This window comes from Garra rufa, chromosome 7, assembly GCF_049309525.1.
Source record: "Garra rufa chromosome 7, GarRuf1.0, whole genome shotgun sequence".
Classification (NCBI taxonomy): Eukaryota; Metazoa; Chordata; class Actinopteri; order Cypriniformes; family Cyprinidae; genus Garra; species Garra rufa.
Genome location: NC_133367.1, coordinates 32,427,468 through 32,451,851, shown reverse-complemented (window position 1 = coordinate 32,451,851; position 24,384 = coordinate 32,427,468). Strand labels below are relative to the sequence as shown.

Below are 24,384 nucleotides of genomic sequence, written 5' to 3'. Positions count from 1 at the left end.
AGTAGTTTCTGTAATAAAACATCAGACTGACCTAATTTGCACTTGAAAACAATATAACTGCACTGAGAGAGCATGCGGCGGAGTTCATCCGGCTTCATTCACCCAAAAGCACTTCAACCACCACAAACTAAACTGACCGCATGGTCATTCCATACGTACGTACCAGCAAACATTCAAGAAAATGAAGCATGATTGGTGTCTACCATCATATTGAATAAAATCAGCTGTACAGACTTTTGCGTTGTGTTGAACATTCAGAAGCAGTTTGGAAAGTCCAGTGATTCAGCTACAGCAGCTACTTACTCAATTTACAAAATAACAGCAAATCAGACGGAAAATGAGGAATGTCAAAACACTACGCAAGTATGTCACCATGGTCATAAAAGTTGACATTGTATTCTTTGCTGACATATAGAGGTGTGCTCATGCATCTTTAAAAGAATTCCCAGCGACACAAAATATCAGAATTTACAACGAAAATGCACATCAATAACAAGCATATGTAAACAGGAAAGAAGACAACGAAGAAGAATAGATTTTGGGTAGCACTTTCCTCAATATATGTGGTCACTATCTAGTTTCAAGTAGTGTTCAAATTTAAACAGCTGGTGAACAGTAACTGGTTCAAATTTAAATGTAACCAAGCTAAATTGTAAAATAATGACTGTTTTCAAAAAGGTTTCCCAAAAGACTACACTTGGTAGTTTCTATGCTGCAACATGAACTGTGTACAGATTTCAAATAATGCTAAACAACATTAAATAAAACGATCGCTACTATAATAACAAATATGTAAAATAGATAGAAAATGGGTTAAATACTAGGGATGCACCGATCCGTATCGGCCGATCACTTGCGCGTTTTGTCAGTAAAGCCGGTTCTGTAATCAGCGGTAAATGCCATCAGGTGCGTGATTTCACGTTGAGCCGTATATACTACACACAGCCGTTGTTCACTGACGAGCTGCGCACATTCACACTGATAATGAACATTGATTTGCGCAGCTCGTCGGTAAACAACGGCTGTGTGTAGTATATACGGCTCAACGTGAAATCACGCACCTGATGGCATTTACCGCTGATTACAGAACCAGCTTTACTGACAAAACGCGCAAGCATGATCGGCCGATTCGTATCGGTGCATCCCTATTAAATACCTTATCAAAGGCAAAATTCTAGCTATTCTGAATTTTCAGTCAAATATCAAGTAGTTACTCAAAGCACACTTGAAGACAGGGATACAACGATTAAACCAAACTGTACATGTTTTCTAAATACACAGTACCAAAAACAAAGACAATACGTAGACAAAGCAATGTAAATCTGATCACATGGCCATTGTGAGATGCTTCGGCTGAGATCCTTTGCTTGATTGGTATTGAGCAGACTGATGGTCTTTCTTGCATCAACCATATCCACAAACAGGTTATTAGTCAAAAAACACAACGCTTCTGACATTCTCCTATTATTTACTGTTATACAGTATTTCAGATTTCGCTTTGAGTACCAATATGTGATTTAAAAACCATAATTCAAAACTAAATACTAAAGTACCTTTAATAAATATGAGCTCAGCATCACATGTGTGACCCTGGACCAGTCTTAAGTAGCTTGGGTATATTTGTAGCAATAGCCACCCAAAAAAAAAAAAAAAAAAAAAAAAATTTATAATAATAATAATGTATGGGTCAAAATTATCAACTTTTTTATGCCAAAAATCATTAGGATATTAAGATCATGTTCCATGATAATATTTTGTAAATCTTCTATACCGTAAATATGTCATTAGTATTTTATTAGTAATATGCATTGCTAAGAACTTTTTTCTCAATATTTAGATTTTTTGGCACCCTCAGATTTTCAAATAGTTGCATCTCAGCCAAATATTGTCCTATATTGTAACAAAACCAAACATTAGTGGAAAGCTTTTTATTCAGCTTTCAGATGTAAAAAATAATACCCTTATGACTGGTTTTGTGGTCCAGGATCATATTTACCATTTTAAGCGAATATTAGAGGCGAATTACAGTCATTTCAACAGGAATCCACACGACTGGGACTTTGAGGTGAGGGCGAAAGATTTTCCCGCCCAGATTTCGCTGCTGTGTGTCAATCAATAGAAAGTTGCTCGACTTCTAAGTGACTCCAGAGTGAGCTAAACTTCATACATAACTACATTAACACTATTGACAACTGATTTAGTTACTTTCGCTAATCTGACCACACTTTTACCAATAAAGAGCTGTTGTCTATATAGAGTGTCTCAAATCGCCATGTATGAGGTTTCATTTATGAGTTAAAAGGCAGCTGCCTATCTAGGGAACAGGCAGCCCACTAGTAGGCTATTTTTTTAAACAGTTATTCAAGCAGATGAACTCAGTTAAGGCACAACCTTGCATTTAAATAGGGATGAGGGTCGATTTCATTTCAGAAGTTCCCTTAAGTTGCTGATTGTTAAAAATAGTACACGTAACGTTATATCTTTCCGTTTACAGGAAATACCTTTGAGCAATGTTAGCAAAAACGATTAGCATTTAAAAGTGAAAACAACAGTATGGAAGCTTTATGTTTCCGCCACAGGATTAATAAAAGGTAATTGCGTTTTTTTATCTCTTATTCAGATATTACTCAGAATTGCGAGATCAAGTAGGCTATAAAATGCATCTTGGAGAAAAGAGGAAATTGACAACGCACAGACAACAACACAAGCTGATTACTTCAGTATGAAACAACACCTCAGCTTTCAAATCTTGCCATTTTGTAAGAAATTCAAACAATAAATACCGTTTTGTGGCTGTTTAATGAGTCCTGTCAGCTGTAGCGCATCAGTTCAAGCAGCTCGTCTCTTCTGCTTTACTAGTTACAGCGCGAAATAAAAATGAATGAACACCAAAGGACAACTTGTTTTAAACGCGAAAACACACCAATAGACGGCATTTTCAAGTTCAAGTCCGTCGAAGTTAAGAAACTCTCCTATCTGGTCGACAAGTCAGATCGCCTGTCAATCAAAATCCTGGCGAGTTTACCCACCCCTCTCAGAATTCTGAGTTAAGATCTACTTTTTTCCTGAAAAAAATAAAAATAAAGGTAACCACTATTCATTATTATCTTTCTCACAAGTTTCTCACTATTTGAACTTTTCTTCTCAGAACTGGACATTTATATCTCTTAATTTTCAGTTTTTACTTGCAATTCTGAATAATGAGTTAAATTGAGTTAAAATGTCACACACTTACCTTTTTCTATCGTGTGAGGAAACAAGCTTCCACAGAATAGCTATTTAAGCATTTCACCTTTTATTTACTTATTTATTTTTCATATGTGACCCTGGACCACAAAACCAGTCATAAGGTACAATTTTACAAAACTGAGATGTCTCAATAAATAAGCTTTCTATTGATGTATGGTTTGTTAGGATAGGACCATATTTGGCCGAGATACATCTATTTGAAAATCTGGAATCTGAGGGTGCAAAAAAATCTAAATACTGAGAAAATCACCTTTAAAGTTGTCCAAATTAAGTTCTTAACAATGCATATTACTAATCAAAAATGACATTTTGATATATTTATAGTAGGAATTTTACAAAAAAACTTAATGGAACATGATCTTTACTTAATTTCCTAATGATTTTTGGCATAAAAGAAAAAACAATAATTTTGACCCATACAATGTATTTTTGGCTATTGCTACAAATATACCCCAGCGACTTAAGACTGGTTTTGTGGTCCAGGGTCACATATAGGTACCATCAGTGTTGACATTGTTACTCCAACCACATGTCTTGTGGGTATGGTGCAAAAACTAACAGACTAAAACCCATAAACTCCAATAAAGTTTGTATTTAATGGGGGTTTTAACTCGTAAATAAATAAATAAATGGCAATTTAATTGATTGATAACACTGATTTGGAATTTGCATAGTTCATCAGACATCTGATTTGTTCAAAGGCTAAAGCATATATCATTTTAGGCCAGCTTTGAATTAAACCGCTACGTTGAGAAGCCTAGCTTGATTTGAGACAGGGTCCTAAACTTTGAACGCTTTTACAGCCACATCGTTACCACAGTAGATTACGCAGGAGGGGAGAAGAGAGTCATTAAAGTGTCAGACAGAATGGCTCGTGTCCTAAATCACTTTGCGCAACAGCCTAAATAATTCATCAGCCACTAAAGAAACAAGTGCTGGATCTAATGACCACTTCCTGTCTGATGTAGCAGTACAACTTTGAAGGTGACGTCCACAGCTGATATGAATGAAATGAGTGAAACAGAGGACATGGCAAATCGCTCCGCAACAAACGATCTGCAAGCAGTTCTGTGGCATTTTAACGTGCAAATGTTAGTATTCAAGGAAGCTAGTTATTCAAATGTATAGCTAGCTAAAAGTCGAACGTTTAACTTTGTAACGTGTTTAACAATATTCACTTCGAAACACCATTAAAGTAGTTCAGGTGAAGGAGAAAACGTCACAGTTGAAGACACCATTGCATGTGAATCTATTATATACTGTAGTAGGCGAAAAAACAGTACGTAAAAAGAGTAGTACGACCAAATTCGTGGTAACTGTAGGCAAAACGTACCCAGATTAATCACTACCTCTGACAATATTTTGAAGTGCACATTCAAGGAATGCGTTACTATTTCATGAGGCCACAGGAGAGGAGTCGCAAATGGCAGTGAAGCGACGTAACTATCGTAAGTCACATGACAAAATGGCAGACGCAGAATGTTTGCAATTCATTCACACTACACACATTCGTACTATAGAGAACAGACCTTTTTTGTAGGTTGCAAAGTTCGTTCCTTATAAAACGTAACTAGTTTACGCTAATGCTGCTACAGCACCTCTAGTGGCTTACGTTATAAATTTCAGAGCTGTCACAATAAATCGATGCATTGCGATTCATGGATCAATTTTCTAAATGCATACTCTCTGGCATTGATTCTGAGCTTAGTTTTTAAACAGCAGATGGCGTTCTAATCTATTTAACAACACACTTTAAACGTTTTCTGTGAGCGGCAGGTTTGGGGCGGGGTTAGGAGTGGTCATTCATACGAATTCCTAAGAATTTGCCACCTCATGAAATACGATTTTTCACAAAACTTTTGTACACAGAAAATTTTTACATTTTCTGTGAGAGTTAAGTTTAGGGGTGGTCATTCATACAAATTCGTAAGACCTCACTCCTACGATTTTGTACGTTTCCTGTGAGTGGTGAGTCACATAATCGCACCATGGGTCAGAATGCTTTTATGACGCATGTTTAATGTAAACACAGCCCGCTGTGAACACCCAATGCTATCTCACAACCTATTTGTATGTATTTTATGAGATGGCTAATTCGTAGGAATTAGTACAATCTCTCACATACGGTTTTGTACAGATTCTGTGAGGCGTAGGTTTGGTGCCGGTGTTCTACAAATTTGCCACCTCGTAAAATGCACACAATTTTTCACAAAACGTACAAATTTGTGCAACCTCACTCCTGCGATTTTGTACATTTTCAATGAGACGTAGGTTTAGGAGTGGTTACTTGTACAAGTTCCTACAATTTCGCCACCTCGTGAAATACATGCGATTTTTTCTTTAAATGTACAAATTTGTATGACATTCAGTCTCATATGATTTTGTAAGTTTTCTGTGAAGGATGGGTTTAGGGGTAGTCATTCATACGAATTCGCCATAAAATGCATATAATTTTTCACAAAATGCACAAATTTGTACGACCTCACTCCTACAATTTTCTAAGTTTTTTGTAAGAGTGGTGGCTTAATGGATGGAGCTAGAGCTAGTCATTCGTACAAGTTGTAAAATACGATTCTTCACAAAATGTACAAATTTGTCTAGCCTCACTAATATGATTTTGTAAGCCTTCTGTGAGGGTTGGTTTAGGGCAGGGTTGGGGTAGTCATTCATACGAATTTGCCACCTCGTAAAATGCATACAATTTTTAACAAAAACGTACAAATTCGTACAACCTCACTTCTACGATTTTGTACATTTTCTGTGAGGAGTAGTTTTAGGGGTGGTCAATTGTACGAATTCCTACAAATTTGCCACCTCATAAAATACATAAAATGTACCTCACTCCAACAATTTTGTAAGTTTTCTGTGAGGGGTAGGTTTAGAGGCAAGGTTAGGGTTTGTTAATTTGTACAAATCCTAATGAATTTGCTACCTCGTAAAATACATATGGTTTTTCACAAAATGTACAAATTCGTACAACTTCATTCCTACGATTTTATACGTTTTTTTGTGAGAGGTAGGTTTAGAGGCAGGGTTAGGGTTGGTCATTCATACGAATTCCAATGAATTTGCCACCTCGTAAAATACATTGTTTTTCACAAAATGTATAAATTCGTAAAACTTCACTCCTACGATTTTGTTAGTTTTGTGTAAGGGGTAGGTTTAGAGGCAAGGTTAGGGTTGGTCATTCATACGAATTCCTATGAATTTGCCACCTCGTAAAATACGATTTTTTACAAAACATACAAATTCGTACGACCTCACTTTTATGATTTGGACATTTTCTGTGAGGGGAAGGGTTTAGGGGCGGGGTGGTCATTCATAGAAATTCTTACGAATTTGCCACCTCGTGAAATACATATGATTTTTCACAAAACGTACAAATTCGTATGACCTTACTCCTACGATTTTAAACGTTTTCTGTGAGGGATAGGTTTGGGGCGGGGTTAGGGCTGGTCATTTGTACAAATTCCTAAGAATTTACCACCTCTTAAGATGCATATGATTTTTCACAAAACATAAAAATTCATACAACCTCACTCTTACGATTTTGTACATTTTCTGTGAGGGGTAGGTTTAGAAGCAGAGTTAGGAGCAGTCATTCAAACAAATTCCTACGAATTTGCCACTTCATGAAATACATACGATTTTTTCACAAAACATACAAATTCCTACAACCTCAACTCCTACGATTTTGTAAATTTTCTGTGAGGGGTAGGTTTAGGGGTGGTCATTCATACGACCTCTTTCTCTGATTTTGTAGGTTTCCTGTAAGTGGTGGGTTTAGGGATGGGGTTAGTCATTCATACAAATTTGTACGTTTTGTGAAAAATTTAATTTTTTTATAATTTGTGTTTTAAAATTTTTACGAGGTGGCAAATTTGTAGGATATATATACGAATTAGCACCCCTAACCCCACCCCTAAACCCACCCCTCACAGAAAACATATAAATTTGCAGGTTGTATAAATTTGTACGTAAATTTGTATTTTATAAAGTGGCAAATTTGTAGGAATTCGTACCTCACTCTTACGATTTTGTAAGGTTTCTGTGAAGAGTAGGTTTAGTGGCAGTCATTCGTACAAACTGTAAGAATTGGCCACCTCGTAAAATGCATACGTTTTTTCACAAAACATACAAATTCATACAACCTCACTCCTAAGATTTTGTATGTTTTCTGAATTTTCCACCTCTTAAAATATGTACCCTTTTTCACAAACGGATTAGCCATCTTGTAAATTAAGTACAAATTTCAGTCGGGTTGAAACACCCTTGTAAACTTTATGAATGATTATTTGAGGTTCAAGTGTGCGTAAAGAACTGGAAGCAAGCAGAGTTGCTGTTTCTAAAGCATGCAGTGCCATCTGCTGTTAAAAACTAAGCTCAGAATCGATTCGAGAGAGAATTGCGATGCATTCAGAAAATCTCTGAAACGACGCAGAATATCTCAATTCTTGATGCACCAATTTATTTTCCCAGCCCTAATAAATTTCACAACTTTGTGTGAAATTGAGCTTGCTAGCTAGAACCGTTTGTTTTCTCCTACTTGCATTTATTTTGGGCGTTCGTACAGAATAAGAGAATAATAAGGGGTTTAAAATGTATATTTATTTATCAGTAACAAGTATTCCTCTTTGCACTGTATTTTCACACTCTGCGAAAAACAGTTTGCTATTATTATTTTTTTTGTCTAGGATGAAATTAAAATGCTAACATCTCATCTTGGATAGAAGCATAAACCTGAGAATTGTCTTGAAAAAATACAATTTTTCCAAAAATATATTAAATTGAGAACCAGTTGTCCACCTGGCCTAGATAAATATCTCTTTATAAGACGTGTTGCATGCAAAAAATAGTGATAGTAGTTAGTGAGCTAGCCAGCTACAGTGGCACAGTCAGGAAATACTGTGTAGAAGCAAATTAAATCTGTTTAAGGCATTATATTAAGCTGAGATTTGATCGCTATTTAAATACTTTAGTACGATTAGGTAAAATATATATAGAGAGAAGTCCGTCCCTCATCCACAGTGATTTATCGAAACAGTGATTTGAAACTATGCACGTGCAAACCATCTGCTGAAATAAATAAAACGGGATGACGAATGCTGACATAAATCCCTTTAACCCTAATTTTCGATACCGTTTGAAGTTTCGGACCGATGTAAGAAATAAGAGGACCGATCATTCACATTAACAACAAAACACCTTTGCAAACCCTTCATGTGCTGGTGTAACGTCAGAGGACAGAATGAATGTGAAAAAGAGAAAGGTTAGATGTGAGTGTTGTGCCGTTTTCTCAGGATTTGTCCAGGCTGGTGTTGTTTTGCATGTGTGTGAGCTCCTGGTTGCTTTTTATGGCCATGCTGATGTGACACATGGACTCGATTTCCTCTAGCAGGCCTTTCTCCTGAGTCTCCTTCCCTCTTGCTTCCATATCTGTCTCCTGGGGTTGATTTTCCCTCTCCCAGGGTACAAAGACCGAAGGTTGTCCGCCTGCTGCCTTCTGCTGGGCATGTTCCTGGGATGGCCTCTGGGTTTTTCTAGAAAAGACCTTCTGTCGGGAGAGGCTGCGGCCTGCTGGTTGCTGGTTATCTGGGCTCAGCTGGGAACTGCTGGGTTTGTCCATGTCATAAGGTACTGAGAGTTGAATTGTGGGTGTCTCAGGAAGAGAGTTCCTCGGGTTCTCGGACAGATCTTCATTGGCGAGGTCTTTGGGAAGGGTAGGACGGACGGGAAGGGAACGGCAGCTGGGTTGGCGCCGAGGCGAAGGCGGGAGATGCTTACCGTGGACGGCGCTGTCGTCTTGACCCATATTCCATCCGGCCTGTTCTCCGTTTCCTACTTCACAAACGGCCTGAGCAGGACTACTTCCCAGTGGGGACTTGCAATTTTTCTGGAAACAGTACAAATGACAGGCTCACAAGGCCATGCCGTTGTTCATGCACACATTCATCTACAAAGCACTGAAGTCAACATAAAATATACCCTATATACTTATAACAGTATCTTCTAAATCTAATAGTAAAAGCTAATGTTAACTATGGTTAGTAAAATATTACAATTTAATGGTAACAATAGTAAATACCCCCCCGCCCCATATAAAATTCAATTCAACCTACTCCTCACAGAAATTCAAGTTTCAAATTAATTTTAAAAGTTTTAATGATTTTAACAAAATCAAGATATTTTTTTCCGTTTTATACAAATAAAACTAACTAAATTAAAAATAATAATAATTGAAATAATTAATAAAAAATAAAATAGTAATCTAATAATATAACACTAAAATATAAAATAAAATAAAATAAATAACAATCACAATAATTAATTAATAAAAAATAAAATAGTAATCCATTTAATAATTTAATAGTAAAATTTTGGAATAATTCAATTAAAATATTGAATATATAAAAAATGCAGATAAATGCTTTTTCAAAATAAATTTAACCTTTTTTTAATAATAAACAATTTAAAAAATAACTGTAAAATAAATAAATGAATCTAAATGTAATCTATCTGATAATCTAATAATACAATCTTGGGATAATCACATTCAAATAATTAAATAAAACAAATAAAACATTTTCAAAATTATAATAAAAATAATTAAAAAGAATTTAAATAAATAAATGTATTTATTAATTCAAATAATTAATAAATAAAAAATAAAATAGTAATATACTAATAATCTTATAGTAAATTATAGTCTTGGAATAATTAAATTACCTTTTTATTAAAAATAATTAAAAATATATATAATAAATTAATTAATTAATTAATTTACATAATAAATACATAAATACAATAGTAATTGATCTAAAAATCTAATAGTAATTTTCAAAATTAATAAAAATATAAATGGTAATCTATCTAATAATGTTATAGTAAAATCTTGGAATAATTCATTTAAAATTAATAAATAAAATAAAACAGATAAATACATTTCAAAATTAAAAATAATATTAAATACAAAAATAATTGTAAAATAAATAAATAAATAGTAATCTATCTAATAATGTTATAGTAAAATATTGGCATAATTAGAGTATTAGAGTAATTAATACAAAAAATAAAACAGATAAATAAATTTCAAAATGTATACTATAATTTATAATAAAATAATTGTAAAAAAAAAAAAAGAAATTATAAATATATTTCATAAATATATAAATCCCTCACCATGGGATTGTAGTCCAGCTCTTCGATTGACCTGAAAAAGTCCAGGCTCTTGGCGGCGGACAGTCGCCCTTGTTCAATATGGGACGTACTGAGAGAGTCCAAAATCTCCTCCAGCAGGTTCATCTCACCCGTTTGACTAACTTCAGACTGAAACTCTAAATCAGATTCATCACTATCCTCATTGTATGACGCCACTTCCCCACTGTCCTCAGAGGATATTCTGCTCACACACACACACACACACACACACACACACACACACACACACACACACACACACACACACACACACACACACACACACACACACACGGAGAGAGAGAGAGAGAGAGAGAGAGAGACTGTTAACTCAAAAGCCATGTGGGAGAAATAAAAAGCACCAGAGGGCAGTGTTGCCTTGACGAATGGATGATATTTACCCATAAAAGGTTTGAGAAAACATACTGTAATAGACTTCAAACCCTTACCTGCTGGCCGTGTCGTCATTGTTGTCATTACTAAAACCATCCGGTAAAAACAGGCTCATGTGTGGAGACGACTTTTGATGCTAAAACAGAGGAGCGACATATTAAAATCCCACCTAATCTACAAAAGCAAAACATTTCCTGAAAGAAACATTACAGAGCGACAACCTTAATTCCTGTGCCCGACGTCGGTGCCCGTTCTGCTAATCCCTCAGCTTTTATAACGCACCTGTGTAACATGTTTAATTGCCAAATTAAAGAATTGAAGCATTATAGGGCACAGCTTCACGCTGTGGCCCCAGGCTTTAGGGTTCGCCATTAACTAGCCGTCCACGACGCGAACGCGCACACGCACTAAAGTACCCCATAAACTGCCGTTTGCCACATTATCAAAGCGCACTACTAAACCAAAGCCCTTTTACGCAGCCTGAGGCGCGAGAAAAACGTCACGCTACGTTGCCAACCGGACGGGGTGGATCAGATCAACCGGTCAAGTCTCGCCGTAATGGCTCGACCAAGAAGTATCGCTCCCTGCCGAATGGGTTAACGGCCACCCTGTCCATAAAAATAGCTAAGAGATGCGTGTACCGAACACTTTGCCATTGGAATAAACAGGAACACATGTTGGGCACTGATTGCCCCACTTGCTAGTAGCCGGCAGCTATAATGAAAGCGATTACGGGGGGTTCAGGCCTTGAATCCTCCAAAAGGCTTTAATGGATTCCTGTGTCAGGGCCATAAATCTGGCCGGCAAGCCACTTTGGCTTAAGTGAAGGGGCTGGATGCACCTGCGGAACTGTGTCACATTCATTTGGTGTCGGCGGGACGTGTGTGTGTGTGTATGTTTGCCCCGCAACACTGTTTGCAGTTATGTAGCCCCTTGAGTTGCGAAGCAGGCCGTGCTGTTCAGAGAGCGGCCCCTCTCTGGCGCTTTCTACGAGAGGAGGTGTTTATTAAAACAAGGTGAGCGCTAGCCCTCTGCAGGATGGCAACACCAGGCCTGAATCTCAAACACCTACCGAAACAAGAAAGCAAACTCTTGAAACATACAGTAGAGTCGGGTATGTTTAGTAAGAAACTGACAAAATGGTTAGCTATATGCTAATTATTTGAAATACCATACCTTCCATTTTATTTTTGTTGTAAGAGTGGGCACACCACTTGTAAATTTTATGGGTCTGGCTTCCGGTCTCATCCACATCCAGCTATTTTTAGCTGTACAAAACAGCTCATTTTGTCAGTGCATACCCTCTATAGTAGTGTGCTTACTGCATGACAGATGGAGGCGTCAGTGCGGTCACTTGCTCTTAAAATACAAAATTTTTGGTCATACAGATAAAAGAACATCTTTCGAATCTGTAAAGACTATTTGTGTGCACTCAGAATAACAACGAAACGTTGCGCTTTTGTAAAATAACGAAAGCAAACCAGATGCGCTTTCTGTACAAAACAGGTCGTTTTACAGCTTGATATTGCTAATTAATTATGAACACACTGGTTTGTAGTACAAACACAGTTTTACCGTTTACTGCACGTTGTTATTCTTTTCGTTATTTCCCTATAGCGGATAATGAACCGGAAGTCCCGCCATTGACTTACTTCCGCATTAAAGAATAAGGTGGATGTAAGTGGTTTGTGCGCACAAAGCTTACCACTACAAGGCTAGAGTCGTTGCTAGGCCGCTGATTAGTGGTTGCTAAGGTGTTTAGACAGTTTTTTGCATGTTGCTATAGTGTGTTTTGGGTAGTTTCCCGTATTGAATCAAGTCAAAGGAAGTTCATACTTGGTGTTATGAGTGTGAAACAATTGTAATAGCAATGCTAGTTGTAGTAAATGGTTAGTTATGCCTAAAGACAACACTGCAGAGGATGCTGGGAAGTAGCAATAAGACAAAGTCGATTTGTCAGTTACCTGGCTTGCCGCCACATTGCTATAGTGGTTGCTAGTACGTTCTGAGTGTTTTGCATGTTGCTATGTAGTTGCTAGTGTGTTTTGGTTAGTTTATTGCTGAATCAAGAAGGGCTGCCCCCTAGTAGTCCACTAACCATTAGTCGACGAGAATAGGCTTGATTGACCAAAATTTTATTAGTCGCCAAGTCAGAGAAAAAAAAAAAAAAATCCACAGGAAGTGGCGAAGACACGCAGTCGTGACGGACAGACCATTCACGGCTGGTCTATGTGGTAATATAGTACATCGGGCAGGACGTCGAAGCACGCACCTATCATTCATCGACCTCAAATTTTGAAATATGCAAGTCTATATAAAGGTAGTTTTCGCCCAGATACACTTAAAATAATGTATTTTTCAAACATTTACCTATTTAAAATGTTTTAAATGTAACTTTAAAACGATGGCAATTTCAATGATAAAATCATGTTTTTTTTTTCTGTCGTGTAGTTGACATTGTTTTTAGTGTTGAATAGTCGTAGCATTTAGTCAACTAGACCCACACATCCCTAATTAAGACTAAGCTATTTTGTATTTACCAAATGCGTTCACAGGCAAATTTGCTTTATTTATTTCCCTGGCGTCAAAATCAGACACATGTAACTATCAATGGACCACTGGATATTTGGTAAGTTATGATGAACACTATATCAAGACCTTTAGTTTAAACCTTAGTTTGTGTTACTTGCGTTTTCACAGCTTCCCTATTAAATCCATTCATTCAGCAGGTTTTTTGCCACTCAGTCCAACTAAGGTAGTGTGTTCGGGCGGGAAAGCAATGTCAATGCATAACCTCTATACTAGCGCGCTAACTGCATGACAGATGTGCGGTCACTTGCTCTTAAAATACATCATTTTTGGTCATACAGATAAAAGTAATACATCTTTCGAATCTGTAAAGACTCTACATTTATTTTGTGTGCACTCAGAATAACAACGAAACGTTGTGCTTTTTTTAAAATAACGAAAGCAAACTGCCACCTCGTTCTCTGTGAACTTAAGCGCAAAACTTTGAAATTCTGTGTATACTTGCCTTACAGACATGAAAATATATCTATAGGAAGTAAAATGTCTACTTTTAATTGAACCGATTCAAATGGAAAACAAATATTCTTAGATTATGTAATCCATATGAAACATGGATACAGGAGCATCATTACTGTGGAGATGACAAGTCGGTTTCGCCGACTTCATCTCTTAAGCCATAAACAAAGAAAGCACTAGTTTATCAATAAGTTATTAAATGTTAACGCAATCTCCTTGCTGTTTTTACTGGACACATTCATAATTATTATATCGGAGTTTATTAATAAACATGCGACTAACAGTTGACTAATACTTAAAATAAACAACTACTAGTCGACCAGAAAAATCTTTAGTTGCAAAGGTGTTCTGAGTGTTTTTAGCATGTTGCTACACAGTTGTTAGTGTGTTTTGGGTAATTTCTTACTGAATTAAGTCAAAGGAAGTTCATACTTAGCAAATGGCTAGTTACACTTCAGGACAACACAGCAGAGGATGCTGGGAAGTAACATTAAGACAATATCAGGCCTAAACTTCACCGTCACTTCATTCTCTAGTTCTCTCAACACATTCAGTTAGGTATATGTACTAAAAAAAGTGTAAAAAAGAAAATCGATTTGTCAGCTTACTAGCTTGCTGCCATATTTCTATAGTGGTTTTCTAAGGTGTTTGGACAGTTTTTAGCATGTTGCTACAGTTGCTAGTGTGTTTTGGGTAAGTTCTTAGTGAATCAAGTCAAAGTAAGTAAGTTCATACTTAGCATTATGAGTGTGAAACAATAGTAATAGCAGTGCTAGTCTTAGCATATGGCTAGTTTTGCTTCAAGACGACACAGCAGAGGATGCTAGGAAGTAGCAATAGGACAAAGTCACGGCTAAACTTCACTGTCACTTCATTCTTTAGCTCTCTTAACACATTCACATAGGTATACACTACCAGTCAAAAGTATTTGAACAGTAAGATTTATGTTTTTTAAGTCTCTTCTGCTCACCAAACCTGCATTTCTACTTGAATATATTTTAAAATGTAATTTATTCCTGTGATTTCAAAGCTGAATATATATACACACACATATACATACATACATACACACACACACACATATATATATATATATATATATATATATACACACACACACACACACACACACACACACACACACAAGCTGACTTCAAGCTTTTAAATGGTATAGTGTATAATGTTACAAAGCTTTTTAAAACTATTTAAATTTTACTGAAAAAGAACAAACGCAAGCTAAAAAATAAAAATGAAGTCAGCCATAAGCTGTAGAATAAAATACAAAAAATAAAATAAATAAAAACAAAAAAATAATTAGTATTATTATTAGTATTAATTAGTAGTAGTATTTCATCGCTACTCAGTTTTTTCCAATACAATGTATAGTATTTTTGTTAAGTAAGGGATAATGTACAGGCAGCCGGTAGTTATCGCAGAAATAAGCCCCGACAGTGTGATCAGGATCTTGTATCACACTGAAGGGGCTTATTTCGCGATAACTACCGGCTGCCTGTACATTATCCCGCTTATTACACAGCTACTTGCCACATAAGGAAAAAAACTGGACATGAATATGAATTTGAAACCTTTTATTGGCATATTTGTTTAAATTAACATTTTTATCCTTCCGCGAAACAATATAGTACCACGTGACTAACATTCAAACTATGTACGTTAGTAAGACAATTTAAATAGATTAATGTCGAAATTTTCCATTGTTAATTGTGGTTGTCCAGTGTTTGTCACAAGATGGCGCCAAACGGTAATCTTTGTTGGCACGGAGGGATTTTAAACATATAAGTAGTACCAGCTATGCGTTATTACTTTGGAGCGGTGATTATTTGAAAAGAACGAACCTGCAAATGTCTCAACTGACCAATCAGAATCAAGAATTCCAAAGAGCCGTGTAATAATTACTAATAAAGCTTTTACTAATTTACTAATAAAATGTTTATGTTTAGCTTAATTTTTATTTTTTAATTGCACTTAAAAAAAAAACAGCAATAATTGGCCAAATTGTTTAGTCTGCAGCATGCATGCATAGTAAATGCCTAGTAAAATCTTGGAATAAACTGTATTAAAATAATCAAAACAAAATTGTACAAATACAAACAATTTAAATAAATATTTTTAAATCAATATTAAATCAGAAACACAGCACTTAGATTGTTTCTACAATTGTAAATAAATAAATACAAATCTTAAATCAGAAAAACAGCACTTAGATTGGTATTACGCTCTGGGATGACACAGCACAGAATGCCGGGAAATGCCATTAAGACAAAGTCAGGCCTAAACATTACCATCACTTCATTCTTTCCAAAGTAAGTCGTGAAGCAAAGTCAAAGGCCAGGAAAAGAATCAGGATATGAAATAGAATAATAAAAGCGGTTCGAGCCACTGTTCCGAGACAGGCCAAAACCGCCGATTTGGAAAACAAGCAGACATGTGCCTATTTGCCTCTTTTACGTGTACCCTAAATCAGCACGGACATATTGAGCTGCCACAGGTCAGCGTCTGCTCCTTAAACTGCCTGTTCAAATCCGCACGGAAAATGGGCTGTCTTCAGTCGCAGACATCACGCTCTTCAGCGGAGACGTTAAAACTGTTAAAACTTCATCTCTCTTGTCAGGGCAGGCCGTTTTAAGAGAAAATCCCATTTCGCTTCTAGCGTGGCCAAGTTGTAAGAAGCGGCAACAGGGCTTTACGTTGCAGCCAATCGTCTCGTCGATTTAATAGCCAGGCTTACATTATATATTTCATATGCTATTTCAGACCAGCCACTGATCTCATGCGCTTGGCAGGGTATGGAAAGAGAAGATATGCCTGGAAAATGCAAACAAAACCCCTGCGCCTCCAAGCCAAAACCTAAGCCAGCATCTGCTGAGCTATTCAAGCAGCTCCCCTTTAAACAAAGCCCAGGACCCCCTTCTCAGGCAACTTCCCTCCAACTGGCTCTGGCTAAAAGCAACTTTTCGAATATCAGAGAGCAGGAGAGCGCAAGAAACAGCCTGGGTGTGTGTGTCGTCCGCAAGCATCCAGTAGGTGGCACTTTGGTTACAGCCGAGAGGGTTTTCTCTCCCCTCGTGTGAGCTTTGCATCTCCGTCTCATGCAGATGTGCGGCTTCTCTCTTGGTCCACCGGCCCGAAAGCGGTTTCTCTCCATTTGTACGTCAATGCTTTTTGACACCCAACGATTCCATCTCGACGCTGGCAGTCCTCCAGACCTACACAGTTTCACAAAGCTCTCACTGGGAGCTCTATCTCACACGTTCTCACATTCACGCATCCGTACAAACAGCCATGAACCTGCATAGGATGAGTTTAAAAAGAATAAGCCGTATCTAAATATAATTTCATATAAACGCACTTAAGAGAATTTCAAGTGAACATAAAACCATTTTTGATCAAAAAAGGATATTAAATCTAGGAAATAATGATGAATAGTGTACAATATGAACAAGAACGTGTATTATAAGAATATTATGGGTTCAGTCGAGCACTTCGAGCGCATACTGTTGATTATTACATCTATTATTTTATAATTGTGACTCTAGTCAATTTTGAAATCATCTGAATAAATAAGTTTTCCATTGATGTATGGTTTGGTTGGGATAAAGCTATTTGAAAATCTACAATCTGAGGGTGTAAAAAAATCTAAATATTGAGAAAATCGCCTTTAAAGCTGCCCAAATGAATTCTTAGCAATGCATATTACCAATCAAAAATTAAGTCTTGATATATTTATGGTAGGAAATGTACAAAATATCTTCATATATCCTAATGATTTTTGGCATTAAAGGAAAATTGGTCATTTTGACCTATACAATGTATTGTTGGCTATTCCCACAAATATACATGTGCTACTTATGACTGGTTTTGTGGTCTAGGGTCACAATTTACATTTACAAAAAAAAAAAGAAATATGGGTTACAATGAGACAGTGGAGACTGAATAGAATCTGCAAATATTAAAATACTCGTTGTTTCAATAGTAGAGCCATCAAATATGAGTTTTAACATGATTTTAGTGTGAGAAAAGTCACATACTAACCTTTTTCGTTTAATGTTAAAATTCATGTCATGACATACTATTAGATTTGTTTAGTTTTTAGGGACATTGTAACAACTAAAACCCTAAAATGACCTTTTTTTCGACTTTACAGCTCAAATGATAAACACGTTTTACCAAAATAATTTATGTAAGGGTTTTATTACATTAAAATCTTCACAAATCTCCTCAAAACGATTCCCATTCACTTCCACTGTAAGCTCCTTTTTTTGGAAAACTAGGAATTACTTTTTACATTTCATAAGTGTCAGCGGAATAAATAAGCTTTCATTGATGTATGGTTTAATAGGTTAGGAGAATATTTGGGTGAGATATAACTATTTGAAAATCTGCAATCTGAGGGTGTAAAAAGTCTAAATATTGAGAAAATCGCCTTTAAAGTTGTATAAATGAAGTTCTTAGCAATGCATATTAATCAAAAATTAAGTTTTGATATATTTATGGTAGAAAATGTACAAAATATCTTCATGGAACATGATCTTTACTTCATATCCCAATAATTTTTGGCATAAAAGAAAAATCGATCATTTTAACCTATACAATGTATTGTTGGCTATTGCTACAAATATACCCATGCTACTTAAGACTAAAATAAATATGGGTTACAATGAGACAGTGGAAGTGAATGGAATCTGTAAAGATTAAAATATGCACTGTTTTTAACAGTAGAGCTGTCAAATATGAGTTTTAACATGATTTTATTGTGACAAAAGTCACATATTAACCTCTTTGGTTTAAAATTAAATCCAAATTTACGTCATGACAACTGAATTTAGTTTAGTTTTTAGGGACATTGTAACAACTAAAACCCTAAAATGATCTTTTTTCGTCTTTACAGCTCAAATGAAACACACATTTTACCAGAGGAATTTATGTTAGGGATTTATAACATTAAAATCTTCACAAATCTCCTCAAAATGATCCCCACCACAACAATTTTCTTATTTTATTTTTTTGGAAAACGACAAATTACTTTTTACATTTCCACCACAAATGTGACCCTGGACCACAAAAACAGTCATAAGTGTCAATGGAATAAATAAGCTTTTCATTGATGTATGGTTTGTTAGATAGAACAATATTTGGCTGAGATACAAATATTTGAAAATCTGCAATCTGAGGGTGCAAAAAACTCAAAAATGTGCCTTTAAAGTTAGCTAAATGAAGTTCTTAGCAATGCATATTACTAATCAAACATTAGGTTTTGATATATTTACGTTTGGAAATGTACAAAATGTCTTCATGGAACATAATCTTTACTTAACATCCTTAAAATAAGATCATTTTAATAATTAATAATAATTCTGACCCATACAATGTATTATTGGATATTGCTACAAATATATACCCATGCTACTTACAACTGGTTTTGTGGTCCAAGGTCACAATTTACATTTACAAACACAGAAATATGGTTTACAATGAGGGTTATAATCTGGAAACATTAAAATACTCACTGTTTTAACAGTAGAGCCACAAAATATGAGTTTTAACATGATTAGTGCACAACAAAAAGGTTAGTATGTGACTTTTGTCAAAGGTAAATCCAATTTTACATCATGAATGTAACTAAATTTTGTTTAGTTTTTAGGGACATTGTTGCAAATAAAAGCCTAAAAATGATCTTTTTTCAACTTTACAGCTTAAAAGAATTTCTGTAAGGGATTTATAACATTAAAATCTCCACAAATCGCCTCAAAATGATCCCCATTCACTTCCATTGTAAGTTCCTCAACATAACCTCGATTTTTTCTTTGGAAAACGAGGAATTGCTTTTTTACATTTCAACCACGAATGTGACTCCGGACCATAAAACCAGTCATAACGGTCAACTGTTTGAAAATCTGGAATCTGAAGGTGAAAAGAAATCAAAATATTGAGAAAATCGCCTTTAAAGTTGTCCAAATGAAGTTCTTAGCAATGCATATTACTAATCAAAAATTAAGCTTGGATCTATTTCATTTTGACCCATACGGTGTATTTTTGGCTAATGCTACAAATACACCCAAAGTCCAAGGTCACAAATGCAGTCAAACGAGCTTACTGTGGAATATTTCTTTAAGAAACTAAATTAATTTTGATTCCACGACTTGAAGAGTTCCTTGGCTGTAACGCAATCATGTTTACAGTGGTCACTGCTTAGGGCGGTATGTAAATGAAGGTGGAAGCTCATAAGCCGGAGCAGGAAGTGTGTATGAATTATACACAACTTGAACAGAGCTTTTTGGACTCTTTAATATGCAGCGCTGCTGAACTGGCCACGGCTATAGGGATCCATCTGCCGGCTTCATCCAGATAGCGTGTGTGTGTGGAGTCATTCCCCAGAGGCTGTGTGCCACTCAGAGGAGGCAGCCGCAACACACACACACACACACACACACACACACACACACACACACACACACACACACACACACACACACACACACACACACACACACACACACACACACACACACACACAGCTTCAGTCGCGGGGAATAAGCAGGAGATAGAGATCAGCTCAACTCTGCCCCAGGCCCTGCTACTGACACCCAGTCTGGCTTTCACAGGCCCTCAGGCTCGACCTGAACACCAGCCCCTTATACTGTACGCCGCATGGATTCGGCGCAGTGAGCCAGAGTCAGAAAACACAGCTCAACTTTTCTGTGAGTGCAGCAAGTGTTGTTACAGCGTTTGTGGAACAGCGCTGAACTTATCAAACAACAATAATCCAAATAAAAAAATAGTATATTATTATTATCAACAATCAATATTAATTACATACACATTCTATATATTTATATACTCTATTTCGATGAGTCGAAATAACTTTTTTTAAATGTTGCACACACACACACACACACACACACACACACACACACACACACACACACACACACACACACACACACACACACACAGGAACCTTGATTTTTATTTATATATTATTGAATATTATTTATATAATAACTAAATAAGTACACTTACATTTTGTAATATTACATTTACTATTACTCAGAAATGTCATTATTAAAAATACATTTTATTCTCATGTTAGAGTAAATATTACTATATATTAATTACATTTACATCCTATATAGACAGAAAGATATATAGAAAACATCTAAAACCAACAATTGGATTATGAGTATAAAAATATATTAGCTGTTTGTTAAAAATTTACGCACATACACGTATATAAAATTTAGTATTATATATTACATTTTCTTCTCACGTTTGAATTAATATTACAAATAATATTAATTAATTATTCATTCTATATAGACCAAAAATCATCTAAAAAAAATAATATATATATATATACACACACACACATGTATACAACAGTTTGTTCTGGTTCTCAAATCTGATTGGTTGAGAACCGTGAGATATTCTACTGGTATCGTTACAGGAACGCCCTTTCACAATTTTGTATCACTCCGCGTGTTCTAGCCGGGACCGTTTCTTTATTTATTAAGTAATTAAGTATTATTTTTTATTATATTTGCATTACATTTACAATTATTCATACATTTAATTATTAAAAATACATTTTATTTTCATGTACATAATACAATAATTAATAAATAAATTCTATATAGATAGACCAAAAAATCATCAAAATACTTAAAATTTAAAAAAGTAGTATTGTGATTATAATATACACGCTGATTGTTAGAAATTTATACACACACACATAACATTAAATTAAGTATTATTAAATGATTATTATGTTTATATAAAATGTAAAATTCATCATAAATTTCATTATTAATAATATATTTTCTTCTTATGTTTGAATCAATATTACAATGAATATTACATATACATTCTATATATATAAAGAAATAAGTATTATTTATTTATTATATTTGTATTACACTTACAATGATTAATAAATGTAATTAACAATTTATTCTCATGTAATTTATGTTAAATTATATATATATATATATATATATATATATATATATATATATATATATATATATATTAAATTAAGTATTATAAAATTATTATTTTTATATAAAATGTACAATTATTCATAAATTAAAATTAAAGAATATATATTTTCTTCATATGTTTGAATCAATATTACAATAAATATTAATTACATATACATTCAGACCAAAATTCATCAAAATAAAAATAGAAAGCCAAAAAAAAAGCTATATATATATATTATAATATAATAATTATACTTATGTATTCTGAAATTAGTAGAATTATTCTAAATAAATAAATAAACACACACACACACAAAATTACATATACATATTAGATTCTGCATTCTAAAATGCAATCTATCGCTAAACAGTTTGCGTTTTCCCAAGCTACTGATTTCCCTCATAGCCAAGCTGGTTTCATTTCTCTCGTGTAACTCTCTCTTTCTTCTCACATAATAAAATAAATTTGACCTAGATCAATATTTCATACCCATTTATTCATTTATAATGTAAAGTCTTTATTGCACTGGGGTCCTGATCACCTTGCCTAAGTTCTAAAAAAGGACTGTTTTATTTTTTTTACTTTTTTACTTCACAAATTTATTCCACTGGATAATTGTACGTATCCTAAAAATATTTTAATTAAATCATAAAATGCAAAACTAATCACTGGCATTTCCACCAGTGTTTTTGGAGAGTTTACAGGATGCTTCAGGTCTCATTATACTGTAGCATTCTCCCATTTTAATGAACACCAGCAGAAGTTGGTTAAAGAAAAGAGCGTTGGCCTGGTGCTGAGACCCCCATCACCCGGTGCTCTTTTGTTCTCTGTTAGACGGTAACGATGACTGAACGGCGCAGCGGATTGATTTGCTCATTGATCGCGTGGAGGCTCTTTGTGGCCGCCACGTCCACTCTGGTGCAAAATACGCGCATGTATGTGATGAGTCTGAGAGCTCTGATAAAGCCGAGGGGTTCCTCGGGGACGGGTGAGTGGAGGGAGTCGGCCGTCACCTTAAGAAAAGCCCTTAATTGGAGAACCTCCATCTCCACACCTTTTCATGTCGCCTATTCCGTTCTCTACAGCTCTCCCGACAACAAGGATGCAACTAATAGCTGCGCTAATTAAGGCCTGGATGGAAAGTCAGCGGTCACGATGGAGGGATCAGGCCAGCCGTGGCTTTTGTCCAATGCCCTTCTGACACGGGCCATGGAGGTGTGAGCATGTAAGGGCAACAAGGGCTGGCTGTTCATGCCGGAAGTGTAGCGGAAGTGAGATATTTTTACAGCTAATCAACACTTGCACCATTCAGCTCTGCATTTTTGATCAACATTCGTGTTGCTGAGCTACGGTTGTTGAAAGACTCAATAGAGAGACTGAATATTAAGCAAAGGTTCTTTCATGATGCTGGTGTAGACTGCTGGCTAGGTCATTTATAATTGGCAAGTACCTGGAATTTTATTTATACAGTTGAGGTCAACAGATTACATCCCACTTTTACCAAATTATACCAAAGTAAAGGGGATCATACAAAATGCATTTGCAGTGTTATTGATTCTTGATACTGTGCTGTTACCTGAATGATCCACAGCTGTTTTGTTTTGTTGTGTAGTGATAGTTGTTCATGAATCCCTTGTTTGTCCTGAACAGTTTAACTACTTGTTCTTCAGAAAAAAAAATCTTTTAGGTCCTACAAATTCTTTGGTTTTCCAGCATTTTTGTGTATTTGAACCCTTTCCAACAATGACTGTATGAGGAGGACAACTGTGGGACTCGTATGCAACTATTACAGAAGGTTCAAACGCTCACTGATGCTCCAGAAAGAAAAACGATGTATTGAGAAGGGGGGGGGGGGGGGGGGGGGTGAAAACTTTTGAAAAGATTGGAGATGTGTACACTTTTCTTATTTTGCCTAAATATCATATTTTTTTTTCATTTAGTACAGCCCTTCAGAGGCTACAGAAGATATTTACATGTTGACCTTTTATGCTCTGGTAAAATAAAATAAAATAAAATAAAATAAAATAAAATAAAATAAAATAAAATAAAAAATAAAACAAAGCATGGATTCAAAAGTTTAGGGTTATTAGGACTTTTTAAAATTGAATAAAAAAATGTTAATACTTCATCAAAAGCGACAGTAAAGAAATTTATATTATTACAAAAGATTCATATTTGAAATAAATACTGTTCTATTCTAAATGTTCTGTTCATCAAACAATTAAAAAAAAACTTGAAAATGTATCTTGAGCAGCAAATCAGCATGAATTTTAATGATTTCTGAAGGATCATGTAACACAGAAGCCTAAAGTAACGATACTGAAAATCTTATTAAAGTAGAAAACACTTTTTTTAACTAAATTTTAATTTTCACTAAATTTTAATAATATTTCACATTTTTAATGTTTTTACTAATTTTTTTAATAAAAAAGGCAGCCCTTGTGAGCAATGTTGGGGCTAACAGATTACAAGTAATGGAAATTATGTAATCAGATTACT

At 35.2% G+C, this 24,384-nt stretch overlaps 1 protein-coding gene across 1 annotated transcript in view; it reads right to left on the bottom strand.

The window, feature by feature from the left end:
- Positions 1 to 8,384: 8,384 nt before the first annotated feature.
- Positions 8,385 to 24,384, bottom strand: part of dennd1b (DENN/MADD domain containing 1B) — a 38,016-nt gene continuing 22,016 nt past the window's right edge. The window contains exons 10-12 of the mRNA XM_073843673.1: positions 10,896 to 10,975; positions 10,429 to 10,648; positions 8,385 to 9,142 (exon numbers count right to left, since the gene is read on the bottom strand). Of these exons, the coding sequence (XP_073699774.1) occupies positions 8,546 to 9,142; positions 10,429 to 10,648; positions 10,896 to 10,975 (897 nt within the window). The 3' untranslated portion in view covers positions 8,385 to 8,545. The remainder of the gene's footprint in view (positions 9,143 to 10,428; positions 10,649 to 10,895; positions 10,976 to 24,384) is intronic.